At 36.2% G+C, this 20,587-nt stretch overlaps 1 protein-coding gene and 1 non-coding gene across 3 annotated transcripts in view; one reads left to right on the top strand and one right to left on the bottom strand.

The window, feature by feature from the left end:
* The window catches only part of MICU3 (mitochondrial calcium uptake family member 3), a 73,373-nt gene that overhangs the window by 14,068 nt on the left and 38,718 nt on the right, over positions 1-20,587 (bottom strand). The window contains exons 6-9 of one of the 2 annotated variants that reach the window (XM_045821676.1): positions 20,350-20,432; positions 19,238-19,309; positions 15,932-15,970; positions 5,889-5,984 (exon numbers count right to left, since the gene is read on the bottom strand). In XM_045821676.1, the coding sequence (XP_045677632.1) occupies positions 5,889-5,984; positions 15,932-15,970; positions 19,238-19,309; positions 20,350-20,432 (290 nt within the window). The remainder of the gene's footprint in view (positions 1-5,888; positions 5,985-15,931; positions 15,971-19,237; positions 19,310-20,349; positions 20,433-20,587) is intronic. The other variant, XM_045821677.1, reaches the window with a different exon arrangement.
* On the top strand, positions 13,383-13,515 carry LOC123807847. Its single transcript, XR_006783721.1, has one exon. It is a non-coding gene; the product is annotated as a small nucleolar RNA SNORA66 (small nucleolar RNA).

The following is a 20,587-nucleotide window of genomic DNA, read 5'->3' as shown; positions in this document are numbered from 1 at the left end:
CAAGAGCCAGAATTCTGGCTTTCCATCATTAGCTAAGCGACCTTGGGGAAGTGACTGTCTCTGATGATGTGATCGTCCTCAGGAAGAACAGCAGTACCTGCTGCTATGGAGGGCAGCTGTGAGCATTCCGTAACGCGTGCAAACCATTCAGCACCGAAACGGGCATGTTGTGCATGTCCCATAAATATGAGCTTTTACTATTTTGGCCAAATCAGTGTATTTCAAGAAATTAAAAAAGGGCCAGACAAGATAGAAAAGATAATAACACTGAAGCTTACTGCCAAAAAATAAAAAAAGATTTTTACATGGTACACTTTTACATTTTTGTTATTAAAAGCACACATGTATGTTATGTAGGTCTGGGCTGGGGGAGCCTTAAAATGAGAGGTTACAGGAATACCAAAACTTAGTGAACTCAGATAACAAAACTATGAATGCCTTCTCTAGTGATGTGCTTTCCCTCAAGACATAATACACTGAAATAAGCTGGCTTTGTTTTACACGGGTTTAAATAATGACCTCATTCAGCCAGTTTTTCTCAGGCCCACTGAGCAGAGCAGATCTTCATTTACAGTCTTTCATCATCAAAATCTTATTAGACTTGGGTTGCACTTATCCAGATAATCCAGACCCACAGAGGCATAAGTAAAAGTTTGACATTGGAGGAAAAAAATCAGAAAATGGAATTGGTGAAAACGTGCCCCCCCCTCAGTGAACAGAGGGCTGCTGGGAGTCACTGAAAACCACACCAGAGCCCCTGGTGTCCCGACCGACAGTGTTATATAACTTACATCACAGGAGGCTCGGGACAAAAATAGAGACTTTATCCCTTTGATTCTGGTGCTCATTGTTAAAATAAAATGAATTCAGGTGTTTTCATAACAAAGCAAGAAACTGCCACAAAAGAACCTGTGGGTCATTTACATGAAAGGCCATTATCTAACTGTTTTCATTTAAATTTACTGTGAATTTCATCAGAAAATGCAATGAATTAGTAAGTATGCATGAAATAAAAATTTGTCAAACTATTAAAGGGTTTTAAGGATATTCTTTCAACACATTTTTCTTTATTACAATGTGATGACCTTATCAAGCTGTATTCAAGGGCTGGAAGAAATCGTCAAACTCGATTTGTTGGCACAGGTTCTGAATGATTTACTGGAATTTATTAAGGACAAGTAAAGTTTAAAGCAAACAAAAAATTTTTAGTTTACCTATAAAACTCAGAATAGTTTTTATAATTCTAGTGGTCAGATTGTATTCAACAACTATTTGAGAGAGGCTTATTATTATACCATAAATTTATACTATTTTGGTTAGAAATTGATGCTGGCTGTGACACAAAAGCTCTGGAATAAGAATATGAAAGGCTAATCTCAAATTTACCTACAATATTTAAAGAAAAATGCTTATCTCAATATTTACATTTTTAAATATGTAAGTAACAAAATACAAATAGATTTATAAACTTTCTTTCTGAACCAATTTGAATCCTGAAATACTGAAACAATTCGATGTTACACTGGCATTAGTCATAATCTATACGGAGTTAGAATGAGTTGTAACCTAACTTAGTTAATTCTCAATTACCCTCTCTCATGGGAGGGGGGTTGGAAGCAAAGATAATTCCCAAATAATTATTTTCTTTGAAATACAATATAAGTTTTATTTTCTTTTCTTCTTTTTGTTTTCTATTTTCTCTTCCCCATCAGATTTAGTTTCATGATGTTTGAATCAATTCAATTCATCAATTAATTTAGCAGCTTATGATTATAGTGTGGATTGACCACAGCCAATAGTGTGCTAGTAAACTGGCTTTCCTGGAAAAGACGGCTGATTTGTAGTGTTTGCCAATTTCTATGATATTAATACTCTTATCATGCACACTTTCAAGGGACCAAAGGGATTTAACAGAATGGCAAGTTGGGAAGAAATGTACAGAATTAGCTGTGGGAAGCCAAAAAAGCTAGCTCCAGCGTGCCCTGACAGCGTGCTAAACATCTTCAAAGTATCTTCTAATCATTTATAATCTCTAGGTATATGGAAGAGCTGACTGGTCTTCTGATATTAAACCGGCCAGGATTTAAATTAAACTCAACATCTCATTAACAGATTGTGTGCAACTGTGCGAGCTTCTAGCAGAGCTAACCGAGATTAAAGATGGGCTGCAGGCTGAGAGGTGGACAGTCTAGTGTGCGGAGAGACACTGGGGACAGGACATAACCGGAAGCCAGGCCACAGCAGCACACGGGGACCCCAGGGCTGGTATCACGAGCTGTCCTCACTTTCAGGCACCGAGAAGCAAAGGCGCACAGTGGTGCCTTTACTCTGTGCCTGCACAGATGGTTCCAGAATTAAGCACTTCCAGTATGTGCCTGCATACATGATTACAGAATTACGGACTTCTAAAATGTCTGTACATGGAACACCTATCACTACTTCATGCCCAAAAATAGTTCAAATTTAAAAGGTAATCTTAAAAAAGTAATTGCTCATTATAATTATATCATATTGATATGTCAAAGGCAGATTAGAGACAGGGAAAGCTGATTTGGGGATTTTTTAAATTGAGCACAACTGACAAAAAATGAACATTTCTGTGTTTGCCCTAGAGGTATCAATTAACACTGTATATATAAGTAACAGATATTACACCTGCTCTAATTTACGTCTCTAGATATTTTTAGGTGTAACTTTTAAACGTCAAAGTTTATTTTTTAAACAGTATTTCTTCTTTTTAACTTAAAAAAAAGATTTTCTTTATTTATTTTTAGACAGAGAGTAAGGGAAGGAGAAAGAGAGGGAGATAAACATCAATATGTGGTTGTCTCTTGTGCACCCCCAACTCAAGACCTGGCCTGCAAACCAGGCATGTGCTCTGACTGGGAATCGAACTGGTGACCCTTTGGTTTGCAGGCTGGTGCTCAATCCACTGAGCCACACCAGCCAGGGCTAAACATTAAACTTTAAAAATTAAATGGGAGGCCAACTCTATCAAGAAAAAGCTAGTAACAACACAAGGTCTGTCCAGAAAAAGTCCAGCCATTGTTAATACAACAAGGATGGTTTGTGTGACATCAATATTACCTGGCAGCCAAGGAGTGTGGACAGGAATGTGCACGTGTAAACAATGACAACTTTATTGTACTAGTCAGTGGAGGCAGTAGATGCCATTGAGTGAGCGTGCGTACTGTGGCCATCACATTAAAAATGACTGAATGAGGAGAGCAATGAATCTGCATCAAATTTTGCATTAAGCTTGAAAATTCCTGTGCTGAAACTACTGGGATGATCCAGAAGGCCACAGCTATGGGCAACTGGTGAGTGATAGCTTCATCATGACAATGTGCCTGCTTATGCATCACATTGTCTTGTGCAGGGTTTTTTGGTGAAACATCAAATCACCTAGGCGACTCAGCTCCCCTAGAGCCCAGATTTGGCACCCTGGGACTTCTGGCTTTTTCCAAAACCAAAATCACTTTTAAAAAATATATATATTTTATTGACTATGCTATTACAGTTGTCCCAGTTTCCCCCCTTTATTCCCCTCCACCCTGCACACACTCTCACACCCACATCCCCCCCACCACCTTTAGTTTATGTCCATGGGTCAAACATGTAAGTTCTTTGGCTTCTACATTTCCTATACTATTCTTAACCTCCCCTTGTTTATTTTCTACCTACCATCTATGCTACTTATTTTCTGTACTTTTTCCCCTTTTCTTCCTCTCCCACTCCCCTGTTGATAACCCTCCATATGATCTCCATTTCTGTGGGTCTGTTCCTGTTCTAGTTGTTTGCTTAGTTTGCTTTTGTTTTTGTTTTAGGTGTGGTTGTTAATATCTGTAAGTTTGTTGTCATTTTGCTGTTCATATTTTTTATCTTCTTTTTCTTAGATAAATCCCTTTAACATTTCATAAAATAAGGGATTGGTGATGATGAACTCCTTTAACTTGACCTTATCTGAGAAGCACTTTATCTGCCCTTCCATTCTAAGTGAAAGCTTTGTTGGATAGAGCAATCTTGGATGTAGGTCCTTGCCTTTCATGACTTGGAATACTTCTTTCCAGCCCCTTCTTGCCTGTAAGGTCTCTTTTGAGAAATCAGCTGACAGTCTTATGGGAACTCCTTTGTAGGTAATTGTCTCCTTATCTCTTGCTGCTTCTAAGATTCTCTCCTTATTTTTAATCTTGGGTAATGTAATTATGATGTGCCTTGGTGTGTTCCTCCTTGGATCCCAATTCTTCGGGACTTTCTGAGCTTCCTGGGCTTCCTGGAAGTCTACTGCCTTTGCCAGACTGGGGAAGTTCTCCTTCATTATTTGTTCAAATAATTTTTCAATTTCTTGTTCTTCCTCTTCTCCATGTTGGAATGTTTAAAGATGTCCTGGAGGTTCCTGAGCCTCTCCTCATTTTTTTTTTTTTGAATTCTTGTTTCTTCATTCTTTTCTGCTTGAATGTTTCTTTCTTGCTTCTGGTTTACACCGTTGATTTGAGTCCCAGTTTCCTTTCCATCACTATTGGTGATTTTCCATCACTACTGGCATTTTCCTTTATTTCACTTAGCATAGCCTACATTTTTTCATGTAATTTGCGACCAAATTCAACCAATTCTGTGAGCATCCTGATCACCAGTGTTTTGAACTGTGCATCTGATAGGTTGGCTATCTCTTTGTGGCTTAGTTGTATTTTTTCTGGAGCTTTGATCCGGCAGAGAGCGGAGCAAGCACCACTGTTCCCTCTGGGACCCCTCCCCCACATACAGCATCACAACGCAGTGATGCGGGTTACCCTGCCTGGTGAACACCTACGGCTCCACCCCTCACCATGTAGCAGGAGTGGCAAGACCGAAAAAAAAATGGCCCAAGTAAAATCACCTTTGAAAGGGAAAAGATTTCAGGCCATCAATGAGATTCAGGAAAATACAACAGGCAGCTGACGGCAATTGGGAGAACTGTGTGAGGTCCCAAGGTGCCCACTTTGAAGGGGACTGAGGCATCATAGTCTGATGTTTCTTGTACCTTACATTTTCAATAAATGTCTGTATTTTTCATATTGCATGGCTTGTTACCTCCTGGACAAACCTTGTGTATATCTTTTACTATTTACTGAAAAGTTCTTTGTGGTAAGACTGACAGCCTTCTCTAAAAGTTCTTAAAAATTCTTAACAGAAAACACGCAGTAGTGTTTAGGCTACAGAACACAGCCTGTCTTTTACAATGACAGAGCCCTACTGGGAGCAGCATAATCAGAGTGGGGTGGTGGGAGCTGTCTCCGTGCAGCGATAAGGTGTGCGTCTCCATCCAGTTCAAAGCAGCATGGGTAACGGTCAGTCTGCTCTTTATTTTCCACACACTGACAACCCTAAACAATGTCAAGATGAAATATTCTTCCCTTCCTGGATTGACAGTTCCTACCACACCTGCTTCATACCCTGCCCTTCGCAAGCCACCCTGTTAAAGACGTGAGGGAAATTAATCGTTTAAGTCTGCCATAACTCTAAAGCATCAGCTATCTTTTACGAAGTTAAAAGTTTCAGCATTTCACGTAATATTGCAAGCTAAAGGTTAGAAAAACCTGTGAAACTACAAAATAGTATTTTCAAATTTTCTGAAAGTGATCCTTAAGTAAAAAATAACTTCTTTTCAAATTAATTTGGAAAGTCATGTTTTCTACAACAAGCAAGTTGTTTTAACGCAGACCATTTGTAGGCAATTTTGCAGTCTCTGCCAGCACAGCCGTTATATTCCAATAGACCATTTATAGATAAATACCCTTGCTTTGCTGGAGAAAAGGAGAATTATAAAACATAATGTTTGTTCCATCATTATGACTCTAAAATGAAGCGCAGACAAGATTCACAAAACGGCCAACAGCGTTTGGCTGTACCTCTGCGAGGTCTGGAAAGAGCGCTTGGCTTGTGTTCCGTCTCAGCGTGTCCCAGTAGCTTCTGGACACAAGTTCCTCAGCATCTGTTTTAAGTACCTGCAGAAGTTTTAAGAAGCACAACTGAAATCTAAGGAATAGTCACGAAGAACGATCATTTATACACTTTGAGTCTCTTCTAGCCAACCTTGAAAAGAAAACACATTAGCTTACCTTTTTTGTTTGCCGTTGCACACAACAGTATCATATGGCATGGCTGGTAAAGCCAGCGTATTTTCAAAGGTGTAATAGCGTATAACCAGTATTTCTAAGTGCTTTCTGGCTTTGTCAAAAAGAATCATATTCTTCAGCCCCTCCCCTATGCACTTCTACTGAAACATGTGTAACTTCTACGATGGGGTAAAATAAAAACTTTATTCACACTTTATGTGAAGTAAATTCATTTGCAGGATATCTGGGGAATTTTGTAAAAACCAATAAAATTCATGATTCAATTAAAATGAATTATTGCTGGCTAGCACACATTGTGTTAGTGCATCCAAGAGTCAAAACAACCATATCCACACTTTAGAGAAACAAACTTTAAATTAATCCAAAACTTGTCAAACAAAATAAGCCAATTTAAATCAAACTACTCAAAGCTACTCAGGGATTTGATAGGTGTGTCTTTTGTGAACAGATAAGGTACTTTCTAATCTCTTACAAGGACAGAACTCTAGCTTCTACCTCAGTCGTTGACTAGTCTGAAGAAAGTGATATCAAGGTGAAGAAGTGCTCTAATCTTCATATGAAAATGCAGAACTATACACTCAAGAGTTTACAGAGTCTCTAAACCTGATAACTTAAACTTACAAGTTCATAGAGCCTCAAAAAAATTAAATGCAAGTTTCTGTAAGGATTTATCAGGAAGATTGCACAGGTTCTTTCACTTATTGTGGGAAAAAAGCACTGCACGATACACTTAGGAGTGCGTAGCTGATTCTGCAAAAACTTTGATTTTTGTGTGTGTTATTAAAAGTCCGATGCCACTAAAAATTATAATGCATCTGAGAATTATTTCAACCACCTAAGTTTCAGTGCATTATTAACTAGAAAGCACTGCCTATTGCCCATATTTTAATAATATCTTTAAATATGTTAATATAGTATTATTTAACAGGAATCATATAACACAGACATATTTATTACTATAAGTGTAAATGTAACAATATGACAGAGAATCCACTCATTACCCCTTTTTATAACTAAATAAGCTTAAACTAACAGTTATAAGCTAAATAAGTAAAATAAGCTGAATACAGAACTAACATAGTTCATTTTCTCTTAGACAGGAATGGTGGAACCTCAATAAATGATAGCTAGATGAAATACTCTGCAAGTATTATCTAAATATTTTAAACATGGATAAAATTTTAAATTGTATTAGAAGGTTAGTACATGCAAAACAAAGGGATTATCAAATCTGTCAAGCTAGAAAATGAGGCTGACTATGCTGCTATTAGGAGGGTGACAGGAATGATGCGCTTTGTGAAGCCATGCCTCTTCCCTATTGCCAAACACCTGTCCCCGCCAATCACACACACGTGCACATGCATGCACATGCATGAGCACACACACAAACACTGATGACATCAGAAAAATTATTTAGAACTTATTAAGGGATACAATTAGTTTTGTAAACCTTAGTGACATGATTCTCTATAAAAATACATTTTCTGTGTATAGAAAAGAGGTCAATATACTCCTATATACTGATTACCTCTGAATGGTGCCGTTAAAATACTTTTTTATTTTCTTCTTTTTGTATTTATCTATCAGGATAATATATAACTTTTTAAAATAAAATAAGTTATTTAGATCATAACATCGTAATAGCCTTCTCTTACAGAAAGCTTTCCCACTTTTTATTTAGCTCCAAAGATTAAATTATGCTAGAATATATAACTGAATTGCTGCAATTATCCTAAAGAGTGTTTTAAATTATGTCAGTTCTCACAGAAGGGACAGTATTCTCACAGCTACTACTGTCACACCTTGCCTTAAGTAAATATATGATTTACGACTTACAAGATAATATAGTTAATACATCAGTGACTTTCTGGCACACAGATTCCTATTATGTGTGCCTGTCCAAAAGCCAGTACTTAATTATTTAATTAATGACTTCGATGATATAATTAAGAGTAAAATTTCAGAACATGCAAAACTAGCAGGAATCTTTTTAAAAAAGATTTCATTTATTCATTTTTTTAGAGGTGAAAGGAAGGAGAAAGAGAGGGAGAGAAACATCAATGAGTGGTTGCCTCTCGAGCATCCCCTACTGAGGACCTGGCCCGCAACCCAGGCATGTGGCCTGACTGGGAATCGAACCAATGACCCCTTGCTTCACAGGCCAGCACTCAATCCACTGAGCCGCACAAGCCAAGGCAAAAAACTAGTAGAAATTTTTAATACCAGACAAATATAATAGGATGCCCTGGCTGGTGTAGCTCAGTGGATTGAGCGTGGGCTGCAAACCAAAGCATCACAGGTTTGATTCCCAGTCAGGGCACAAGCCTGGGTTGCAGGCCACGGCCCCCAGCAACCACACATTGATGTTTCTCTCTCTCTTTCTCCCTCCCTTCCCTCTCTAAAAATAAATAAATAAATAAATCTTTAAAAAAAAGAAAATCAGAAAATGAAATTAAGATTATATAAAAAAAAGGGTGTTTAAAATAAATTTAAGGTAGCCATACAAATCAGGATAGACTTTAATAGCAAGGCATGCAAAGCAAATACAAAATCAGAACATGCGCATGCAGGCTATGGAAAGACTGACAGGGGAACATGTCCAAATACGGCTGAGTAATGGGATGGCTAGGAAATGTTATGATATGTAGAAAAATTGGCAAGGACTTCCTTCAGTCTTCTTAGTGTCTTTGATGACTCTGTGAGCTTTAGGTCTCCCTGCCAACGTGTCAGGTAGGTGTGGACCTTCATTCAAAGAGGAAAAAGATGTAGATAGTTCAGAAGAACTGTAAAATGAATGGTACAAGCAAAATGATGTCACAAATGTACTGTATTCTGTAAGCCTGATAAATTTTCAGGCTAAGTTTAGAACTTGTTGTTAGTAGAACTTCCTTAAACTTTGCAGTTTGAGTAAAGAATTCCTAATGACTGGCTGAGCCAAAGCATGCTTCTATGCAAGGCATTCCATGGCATTTATGATGGAAGGGAGGAAGGACGGAAGGAAGGAGAGAAGGTGGGAGGCAAGGAAGGAAACAAGGAAGGGAGGAAGGGGGGGACCTGTGTAGAGAGGGAGGAAAGGGCAAGCCATGGTCTGAAAAATTTGTATGTTGAAACCCTAACCCTCAAGGTCATGGTATTAGGACAAGGTGGGGCCTTTGCAAGGTGATTGCGTCATGAAAGTAGAGCCTTCATGAATGGGATTAACTTTTATAAAAGAGGCCCAAGAGGCTCTTTTGCCCCTTTCCAACCATGTGAAGACACAGCAAGAAGGTGCCGTCTCCGAACCAGGAAGCAGGCCCTCATCAGCCACCACACTGAATCTGCTGGTTCCATGATCTTTGAGTTCCCAGCTTCCAAAGCTGTGAGAAATGTTTGTTCTTTATAAGCCATCCAGTTTATGGTAGTTGGTTAGAGCATCCCAAATGGACTGACAGAGGGAAAGAGGAAGGAAATAAGAGAAGGAAGAAAATTAAGATAAAAGGAAAGATGAAAAGAGTTAGAAGAAAAAGAAGACTGATTTAGAGATGGGAATATATCCTGTCCAGACCCTAAATACAGTTAGGGTCTGAGAATGGTTATATTCAGAGATTGGGCAAACTGTGAAAAAAATAAACAACCAAAATAGCAGCCCATAGAATCAGACAGTAAAGTGTCTTTACCTTAGTGATATTTAAAAATGCACAGAGAAGAACATAAGACTTTGTCATCTGTGCCACTATGACAACCGTGGACTGAAATAACTACAATCTGAGAATTGTAACTTAAACTTAATGGAACGGCAGTTTTCCCCAGTATATAACAGAAACAGAAACACACATAAATATCCACACACAGAAAACCTTCACAGGGAAAATACACCCTTAACAGAGTCCTTAAAGAATCTACGCAGAAGCACTCCAACAAATATGTGCTCACAATACAAAATTACTAAATGTAAAATAATATAAGCTACCATCAATGAGAACTAGAAGAAACAAGCAATAGAGCTAGACCTGCAGACTTCAGATATTCAAATTATTAGATATAGAATACAAAATAAACTTATTAAATTTATAAAAATGAAGCTGTTTTTGAAAGGATTTTTCAGACTACCAAAAACAGACTACCAAAAAAGTATTAGGCTGATTAGAAAAAGAACCAAATAAAATGTCTGGAAATGAAAATTGGAACCACTAAAATTCAATATCATATCATATATATGGTTGGAGAGAGAATTAGTAAACTGGAAGATAATATGAATAAATTATACTGAATACAATGTGAAAAGATAAAATATGGCAAATTATTAAATTCAAGTTTAGAGACACAGAAGAGAGCATGAATATTTGTGAAAGCTTCAGAAAGTAATAATAGAGAAATGGGAAGAGATAATATTCAGAGAGATATTTGCACTAAATATTCAATAATTAATATAAACAATCATATTTGAAAAGCACAATAAATTTCATGACAGATAAGAGCAAACAGAGATATACTATTAGTAAAACTGTAGAATACTGAAGGCAAACAAAATCTTAAAAGTAGTCAGAAAACAGCTCATCTAAAAAAGAACACTAATTAGACTCAGAACTGACTTCAAATTCAACAAAAGAAACCAGAAGCCTGAAATGATATAATTTGCTGAGAATAAGTATCAACCTACAATAATATATCGAGTGAAATTATCTTTCAAAATAAAGGCATATATAGACATATTGAATCCTTATGTTGTGCACCTGAAACTAACATAATGTTTTGTGTCAATCATACCTCCATCAAAAAGAAGTTGAAAAGAAAACAGTGAAGTCACAGAAACAGAACAGAGTAGTGGTTGCCAGAGGCAGGCGGCAGGGCAGGGGTGGGTGAGTGAGTGAAGGTGGTTGAAAAGTAGAAACTCCCAGGTACAAGATAAATAACATACTGTACAGCATGGTGACAACAGTTAACAATACTGTAGTGTATACTGGAATTCACTAAAAGAGATCTTAAAAGTTCTTATCACAAGAAAAAAACATTTGTAACCATGTGAGGTGATGGATGTTAAGTAAATTTATTGCTATCTATACAGATATCAAATTATATATTTTGCCTTAAACTAATACAATGTTACATGTCAATTATATTTTAATAAAACTTGGGGAAAATAAGGGCAAAGTAAAGCTATTTCCGGAAAGAGGGTTTTGAAAAATTTACCAAAAGACCCTCACTTTAGGATATAAGAATGGGTGAGATTAAAGAGGGAATTAATGAGTAAGAAATGGCAAATATGTAAGCAATCCTAAACAAATACTGATGGTATATATTTAATAAGTCTAATTTGTGGTGTTTAAAAAAAAGACAAAGACAAACATTGTGCAATGGTGAGTACTCATGCAGGGAGGGGAATGAAAGAAATTACAGCACTTTAAGAATCTATTTTTAAGGAAGAGAGTAAGGATATGGCCTAATCTAAGACTGTATTACTTTAAGTACACTTATTCAAGTTTCAAGAATATAGAGGAAATAGAATGGAATGTTTTCTAAATGAATACAGAGAAAAAAAAGGAAGAAAGAAAAAAACTATTTAGAATGTCTTAAATGAATCCAAATAAATTCATAATCACAGTAACGTAAATTAACTGAATTTTCCAATTAGAACAGATAAAAGGAACCAATAAAATACACAAAATATACTTTTAATAAAGGTAAACAAAATCTTAATAGTAGTCATGGAGAGGAAATATAAAGAGAGAGGTTGAAAAATATAAGGAAAGAGAGAGGTTGGAAAGGATGTATGAGGCTTTTATAAATGACAGGCTGGAGATAGCACCAGTCTTCTCACTGAGAATAATGGAAAAAGCTGGACAAAATATAAAACAGGTGTCTCCTGCAAAGCATCTTGAAGATAGCACTTTGCCCTTGGTACCGTGTTGACTCTCGCAATGATGTTGCAAAAGCAGCAGTGGGTAAAAGTTCTGAAGCCTTAGTATATGGACAGCAGGAGCACCAAAGACCAAAGCGATCACGCTCTTCAGTTCCCCCTACTCACATTAAAAAAAAAAAAAAAACAACTTTCACTTATGGTGTACTTGCTGAAGAGTAAACTTACAATTTTGTTGAACTGACCTTTGAGCACACGTCTTTTCAGTGTTCGGTGTGATAAAATGGGAAGCACACACTTCTGCCTACTGAAGTAATGTGGTTGTCTTCAGAAAAAACATTTGTGTGATGGTTTGTGCTAAAAAGAGAAGTAGTCACTTCTTTCATGAACAACCATATTTACTTGAAAGAAAAGCTCACAGACCAATATGGCTGTTCAGACATTGGGGTCTGGCAGACCTGTTTTTTGAAAGTGAACCGAGTGAGCCTGCCACTCCAAGAGAAACCACTGATCGTGTTTGTTGCCAAAATACTCTGCAACAGACGGAATGCAGAAGCAGCTGTGAGAAACCAGCTGCCTTCTATGAAGCCAGTACATTAAAGGGATTTGCAAAGATGTAATATACCATTGTCCTCACTACCTTTTTGGAGTTATTTTCCATAAAACATTTGTTAATGTGTGTTTTTTATTTAAAAATGGACTAATAAATATTTCTAAATTTCTCAGTTTCAAGTTCTAATATAATAAATATAGACAGACATAACCAACATAAACAGAAGTTCCTTTGGGTCCTCGATAATTTTCAACAATGGAAAGGGGCTCTGAAGACAAAGTGTCTGAGAACTGCTGCACACAGCAGTGAAAGTGTATGAACTGGGGTCAGATACAACGAAGATTAGGGACTTGTCAACCATGTGTTGAGTCAAAGAAGCAAAACAAGGAGAAACTCATATGATATGATCCCACTTATCAGAGTTTCAAAATGGGGAAGACTGTATTATATTACTTATGGTGCATAAGTAGGTGGTAAAACTACAAAGCAAAGGAGTGACTTACACAGAAGTTATGACTGTAGTCATCTTCGGGGGAAGAGGAGAAGACTGTGGTTGGAGAGATGTGTGAGGGGCTTTCTGGGGAACGGAACTGTTTATTTTTGACCTATATGGTGGTTATACTCTTATTAGTTATTTTATTTGCAGTAAATTTATGAACTAAAATATATTTTAAAAATCAGGAAAAGCTTCATCATCACTAGAGGAAAAAGTAGAAAATAAAAAAACAAAACAATAAAAATAAAGGTAGGGGATGGGGTAATAAGGGAGATAAATGGTAATGGAAAATAAAATAAAACACTTGATTTGTAAAAAAATACAAATAAAGGTAGTAAATTTATTCTAACAACAAAACAGACTTTAAAATGAAAACACGCCATGCAAACCTGATCACTAACTCTGCATGACACTGCAGAAGAGAGGGAAACCAGGTTTGCTACAGTAACTGTGGTGACAGAGATGCGTTAGCCTCAGAAGCTACTGAGGTGGCCCATTTTATCCTTGAACAGTGTAAAAACACGTCTAGATATCTAGGGATAGTATATAATACAAGACTCAATTCACTATAAAGATACAAGTAATTTATATTCTTCGATAGAAAATAACAATGTTCTAAAATATGTAAAATAAAAAGTGAGGATTATAAGTAGAAATTGACAACTATATCATTGTAATGTATAATTTAACACACTTATGACAGGTCAGATCAAACAGACAAAAACATTAATAATGATAGAGACTTGAAACACATAATTAACATGTTTGATCTAATATATATGTGTGTGTTTTAAGATAGAATCTTAAAAATATAACCCTGTACCCCAAATTAGAAAATACACAGTTTTTCAAACATAGATCATTTATAAATATTGACATTCTTTTAGTCCCTAAAAGAAGTCTCAATACATGTCAAAAAATTGTATAAAAACAGTACATTTTCTGACCACAGTGGAAATAGGGTAATTCAGATAATCTTTAAATACTTTAAAAAGTCACATAGGGCATGCCAAAATCAAATATACCTGACTTTTGCATTATTTAGTCTTTTGATTTCTTAATATTTCTTTTCAATATAGTGGTAAGACAATCAAGAGCTGGCTGGCTATATGAGAAATATGAAAATAATCAGGGTTGTTTGAAACAGAAAAGGTTGTACGGTAATGTTTCACGAATACTGAAGCAAGAAATAGAGCAAAAACAATAATCTGACTGAACACAGGCAGAATCTAGTGCAGCAGTGATTACATTCTGGAACAGGTTACCACAGAGGACACAGAATCTCGATCTCTGTAGTAAAAGTCAAGAGAGCCTCTGCTTTTACCGAGGGACTTCTTCGTAAAAGTAGAAGCTCAAGTTATATTCAGCTCCATGAACTGTACTCACATTAAATACTTTATCCTCCAGTTGATCTAGAGCTCTGTAAACTAGTAGATAATGACCAGTTAATTCATAACATTATACTAATATACTTGTGCCACAAACATGCCAATGATATTTCATACAAATTTTCTGGCTGTTTGAATTTTTTCTAAATTTAAATAAATTTTCCTTGTTTTCCTCCATTTTTTGAAAATTATTTATGAGTTTAAAGGAAAACTACAAATTGCCACAGCTGGAAAATGGCTCATGCAATGACATATTTGATTAGAAAAATAAATAATGAAGTTGTAAGTATTAACATTTATTAGCATTCACAAGGCAGATAGCGTTATAATCTATAAGATTTTTCTTTCATATTCTTATAAATTTTTTAAATGATTAAGAGGAAGCTTTTTAAAATTTTAAGAAAATGGCAAACCATATTTAATGACAAACAGAAGTCAATTTTGTAGAAAAATATTTTAAGTTACACTGTAAGGGATCAAAATAACTAGTCCGTCATATGGGTCCTATGGACTTGGCCTGTTCTCCACCAGCTCATTCTAGGTCCATCCCTGTGACTTTGGCAAGATATCGCAGGTTTATTCTATGCCGAATCAGCCTCCAGGATATGCACATCTAGAATGGAGCCTGGACTTTTGATTAGTCAATACCTGAGGCAGCACAGCTACTTACAGAGCTGCACACTAACTGACACCTTTAGCAGGTGAGTCAGTTACCAGAATTCAAGGCCTTCTCTCAGGTGGAATTTGTATCATTTGAGGGATCTTTCTAACCTTGGGAAAATTAAATGAATTGTGCGTGTTTACATTCAAAAGGGGCCCAGCCTACTCTTTGTTGTTTAGTAGCTAGGCTACCCAACAAGCTCAACTTTCCAGCAGAGAGGAAAGAAGGAGAAAGCTTAGCATAAGAAGAGTACATTTGAAAGATCATTTACCAAACTCCCAACTTTGTCAGGAAAAGAAGAGTCTGACTATTATAATCCTCTTTGAGAAATAACATGATATATTAAGCTATCAAATATCACCTTATACCAGACTTGTGTATACACCATAGGCAGTAGGCAGGCATCAAAGGTTTTAGAAACACATTGGGAAGAAGTACTGAAAACTAAGAAAAGGCTATCCATTACCATACCTCTCTGTTAGAACTGAGAAGAGAATGTATATCAGACAGGCAGATCTAGTTCTTCAAACACCTGTGTTCTGCCGGCGCAGGGGCTGAAAATCTGCTCCACACTTTGTATTTAACTCCTCGAATACTGATGAAAATTACACAATTTCAATTGTTCTACCAGAGGTTTTGGTTGCTGCTCACTCAGCTTTACTTTAATTTAAAGTTAAAGATATATAATTACTCTGTAAATTTTAGTCTTCTCATAAATCTAGGAAGGAGACAAAAAATTTTGGCTTGGTTGTATCCTGTTATATCCAGGAAGTTCTTAAACATTTTCAGTAGCAGGTACAGCTTTATACAACAAAGTTACATGATCAGGTATAACAGGGGAGGGCTATTCACATAAAGAACATTGAAAGTATTGTACATACACTATTAGTAGGTGAATGGTATCCATACAGTTGAAGACGCTGACACAGAGCACAAAGGGCCAAATGAAGTGTCACATTTCAGAATGAACCCAAGTATAGGCAAAGAAAAAAAGAAAAAGACGACAAAATAATCAATTAGGAAGGGCAAATCATTATGCTACATTCTATATATAGAGCACACATACAAGTGAGGTAAATGTTAAAGATGAGTAGCAAAGTTTTTCAAATCTCATTAATTAAACATTAAATGAATTTGTGCTCGTTTCAACCATTTTTATTGTAACTTTACGACAGACCTACTGCTTTGAGCAAAACATGTTCCTCCAAAGTTTATGATTTTATTTCAATACACCTCAGCAATTCTCTGTGGGGTGGGGGAAATCCAGAGGGGCAGCACGGCAGTGGAAATGGAATAAGAGACCTGCGGTGGACTCTTGCTCTGCTCGTGTTAGTGCCACGTCCTTACACAAGTTAACGCATCTCTAAGACTGTGATTTATCTGCACAGCAGGCATGGTACTTACCTGGGGGAAACATGACGACTGAGCAAAAGGGACCATTTATAATGGTCGTAGCACAGAAGCAGAGTTAGTTTTGTCTGGCATGTAAATATTTTAAAATTTAGTTTTGATTTAATTTTGACTTCGGTATGTAAATAAATATTTGGTTCAAGTAGCTACATGGTTCTACTCATTCCTCTTTGCGTGTTTACTGTATTGCACACACTGTTAAGTGGCTACACATTTCAGCTCAGCAATCACACGTGATCATTACTCCCATCCTCTCCTCCGTGAAAATGAAGAAACTGAGCCCCAGAGATGTTAAGGACCTTTTTCAAGATCACCCAGGTAATGAAGGGTCAAGCTAATATTGGAACCCTGAAAATCCGGCTCCTGAGCCTGTGCACTGTCTCTCTCATATAACCCATATATTTTCACTGTACATTTTAATGGCTTTGAAGCTCAAAAGTCTCATCAGTTCACATCTGCATTATTTAAAAGTGATGGCTATTAACAATAAGCTACCACTAATTGACTTTATCATTACACATAGTAACACATATTTGTAGAGAGCTGTGTTATCCTAGAATGCTAACACCGTTTTGAGAAGTAGTCTGACCATTAAATTAAGTAAATGAGATTTCAGGAGCACTAAGTAAACTATGTCAGATAAATTCGTGGGAGGTCCCTGTGGAGATCAATAATTTTAGTGAGCATTCTTTCCCATAGAAACAAGTTATATATTACTTCTAAGTTTTTTTATTTGTTCTTTATTTTTTTAATTTTATTACTTGCAGGTTTTTAAAAAATTTTTATTTTAATTGTTTTTCGAGTACAGTTCTCTGTTTATTTGTTCTTTAAAACAAGTCTTCTTCCCCATATAACTGCCAGGAAAAGCTTCATTGAGCATTGGGCATATAAAATAATAGACTTTGGGGTATGCTTACATAATTTAGATGTCATAATTGAGGCAGACTTTCCCTAAATCATCCAAAGTTAATGAGGTTTTCTTACGTCACTATTACAGACAGTTCATATTTAATTAGAATTCAACTTACTTTACTTGGGCTACAATGAAGTTCAGAGCCAAGTTTTGTGCTGACTCTGTAGGTTTTTCCAGTGTAGGTTGTCTGCTATTATTTCTCCCTTTCCTCTCTCCCTTTGTTACTTGACTTACATATTTTAGTAAATGTTAATGATTAGAATAGAATTTATTGTACTTTTACTGGAAGATCCATAAGTCCTTTCTGGAAGTAGTATAAATAAACAAATAAATAAAAGTTAAATTTCTATCCACTAAAATACAATCTACTTTATCATTAAGGTACATCAAGATTAATTAATATAATTCAACCTCCCAAGTGATATTTTATTAACAACTTGTCTACCCAGTCAATATAGCTGTTAACCTATGAAAATTAAAATAATTGTTTACTTGTTGAATATATTAAATCATCTACAGGAAATAAAACTTATGAAGGTATTTAATTTTCTAGTGTTATTTGCTAATAACCTAAGAATTGCATTTATGGGGCTAAATCACATAGAATTTATTGATTACAATTTGAAAATAAGACCTGAATTAGAGAACTCTCAATACCCTTTTAATACTCATAATCAAGTCTTTTGATTTTTTTTGAGTGCCTTCCATAAGCTTTGTCAATTAGTATATTGGGGGTAGTTCAACAAACACTGATATATCATAGTCAATATCCCATGAAATAACATGTATTGTATAACCCTGATAACCTGCTTTTCTTAATATAAATATGAATACACACTTATACATCTGTTGGGATTGAATATGGCACCCATCCTCTACAGATAATCCATGTTTTTAAAAAACCTAATATATATGTTTATAACAATGAGGAAAAAAAATGTTGTAACTCCCGGAAGTTAGTTATTTGAATTCCTGGTAGACCAATACAAATCACTGATTTGCAAATGAAACAATTATCATTTACATGCCGACAAACTTCACTGTGTTTCTGCTATTTAAGTACTAGATGAAGAAATATGCCACAGTGGGTAAGAGTGTAGATTTTGGGGCTAGCAAGCCATGGGCTCAAATCTTGGCTTTGTAACTTAATAGTTACATAATTTTGGACAAGATATTTAACCTTTCCAACTATCAACTTCCACATCTGTAATCATAGGTAACAGGAGAATCGCTGGGTAGATTAAATGAGAAAATGCATGCAAAGCATCTAGTATAGAGCCTGACAGGAAGGTCTCAGAACTGTTATCTTTTATTATGTGAACCTGGGATGTTTCAGGTTTAAATACCTGGGGCAAGCAAAAGAAAACTGGTAGGAAAATGGAGTGAAATGCTGCTTAAATCCACCTTCAGAGTAAGATGAAAAAACATCATCCCAGAAGAGTCTATAATACATACTTCTAAGAATGCAAAAAAAATTATTTCCTTGTTTTTGCTTCAACATTCATATTGTTACAGCACCACTAAATTCACTCTTATATGTAATTAATCTTTGCAATTCACCTTTAAATTTTTATATGCATAATGATCTATATTAATCTATAATATGATACACCCTTCAAATCTCACGGATAACAACACTATGAATAAAATGATTTCATGAATGTAATTATGGATACAGATATTTAATATCAATATTTGATATAAATATTGATATTGATGCATATCAATACTGAAGCAATTTTTCTACATAAGAGCTTTAAAAACTTTTCAAGAAAGGGACCGCTCTAAACTTACAGATTTAATTGTTCTCAATATGAATGATTCTTATCTGGAAAATTCACCAAAAACTATAAATTATTCTTACCAGCATTGCACGCTTTTCTTCATCTCCTTTAGCTTCTCTCTTTTCATTTTTTTTCCTGAATATCTCTTGAAGCTAAAAAGGAAACCACTGAAGAATCAAGTACCAAGCAAGAGTTTCAGGGCACCTACCCACCACCTTACACCAACTAGGTGCAGTCTTAAAACAAAGGAAATAACTGGTTTCATCTATACATAACATTAAAGTATTATATATATTTTTTCTAATGTCAATTTTTTCCCTGAGACAAAGAGAATACATCCTTTGGCATTAGCAACCCACGGTCACGTGAAATATACAAAATTACGGCAATATGTGATCTCTAAGACACAGAGACACGGAGCTTGTGGCACACACACAAAAGAGGTGAAGCCTGCTGGGGTGTACAGAACACTGGAGTAGGACCCAGGGTCTCTGGGTTTGAGCCCACCTTCTGGAGAAAAATATGGAACAGACATTTTGCCACAGAAGGAGGTACAGAAGTATATGGGTAAAAAGAGACTGCAAAATTCTGGAAGGCAGGGTGGGGGTGGTAAGACAAACCAGGTCACCAGACCAGCACCAATGCTGGCCCAGTCAGATGAGCAAGATCAAAGGACAAACACCTACAAGCAATCCTACCCCTCCCACTTTAGAGCAGCCTTGGGTCAAAGCCAGGGGAAGAGAACAGGAAAATGGGGACAAGACTGGGGTGCAGGCAGGAATGGGTGAAAGTGAGCAGGAGGAGCGACAACCAGAACCCCAGAGAGAGAAGGGAGAGAGGTGTTCCTGCCACACAGCTGTGACTGGGTGGCTGGCAGGGTGGGGACGGAGGGCTGACTGGGCACCTGTAGCACCTCAGGGCGCACGTCAGCCACTCAACAGAAAATCCTGGACACATTTCAAACTTCCAGAAAATGTGTAATCAACTATAATCATCTTTATACACTAAATGTAATTTATATTTTTACAATGCAAAAATTATTTCAAGTACATGAGCATACACTTCTTCATTAAATTAAGGTGAAAGCATAACATTTTCACTTCATTCTACAACACTATTTAAAATAATGCAAAAACATAAAAATAGAAGCAACAGTGAATTATTGACAAAACTCAGCACATAATATACATACCACCAAAAACTCCTTTTTATCTACCATCTCATTGCCATCGGTGTCGAACATGTTGAAAGCTATTCTAAAACCTGCATGCGGCTCTGCCAGAAAAAACAGAAAAGTATGTATGAAACAGGAAATGATTTTAAAGTACAAAGTCCCTCTGTAAACAGATACTTATATTTGGTACAGAGATATCTTCCTTAACCAACAAATTGAAAGCAACATGTTACTATAAAATATAATAAAAGCTGTA

Source organism: Phyllostomus hastatus, unplaced genomic scaffold (genome assembly GCF_019186645.2).
Source record: "Phyllostomus hastatus isolate PE091 unplaced genomic scaffold, TTU_PhHast_1.1 phas_scaffold_46, whole genome shotgun sequence".
NCBI lineage: Eukaryota > Metazoa > Chordata > Mammalia > Chiroptera > Phyllostomidae > Phyllostomus > Phyllostomus hastatus.
This window is presented reverse-complemented; position numbering and strand designations above follow the sequence as displayed.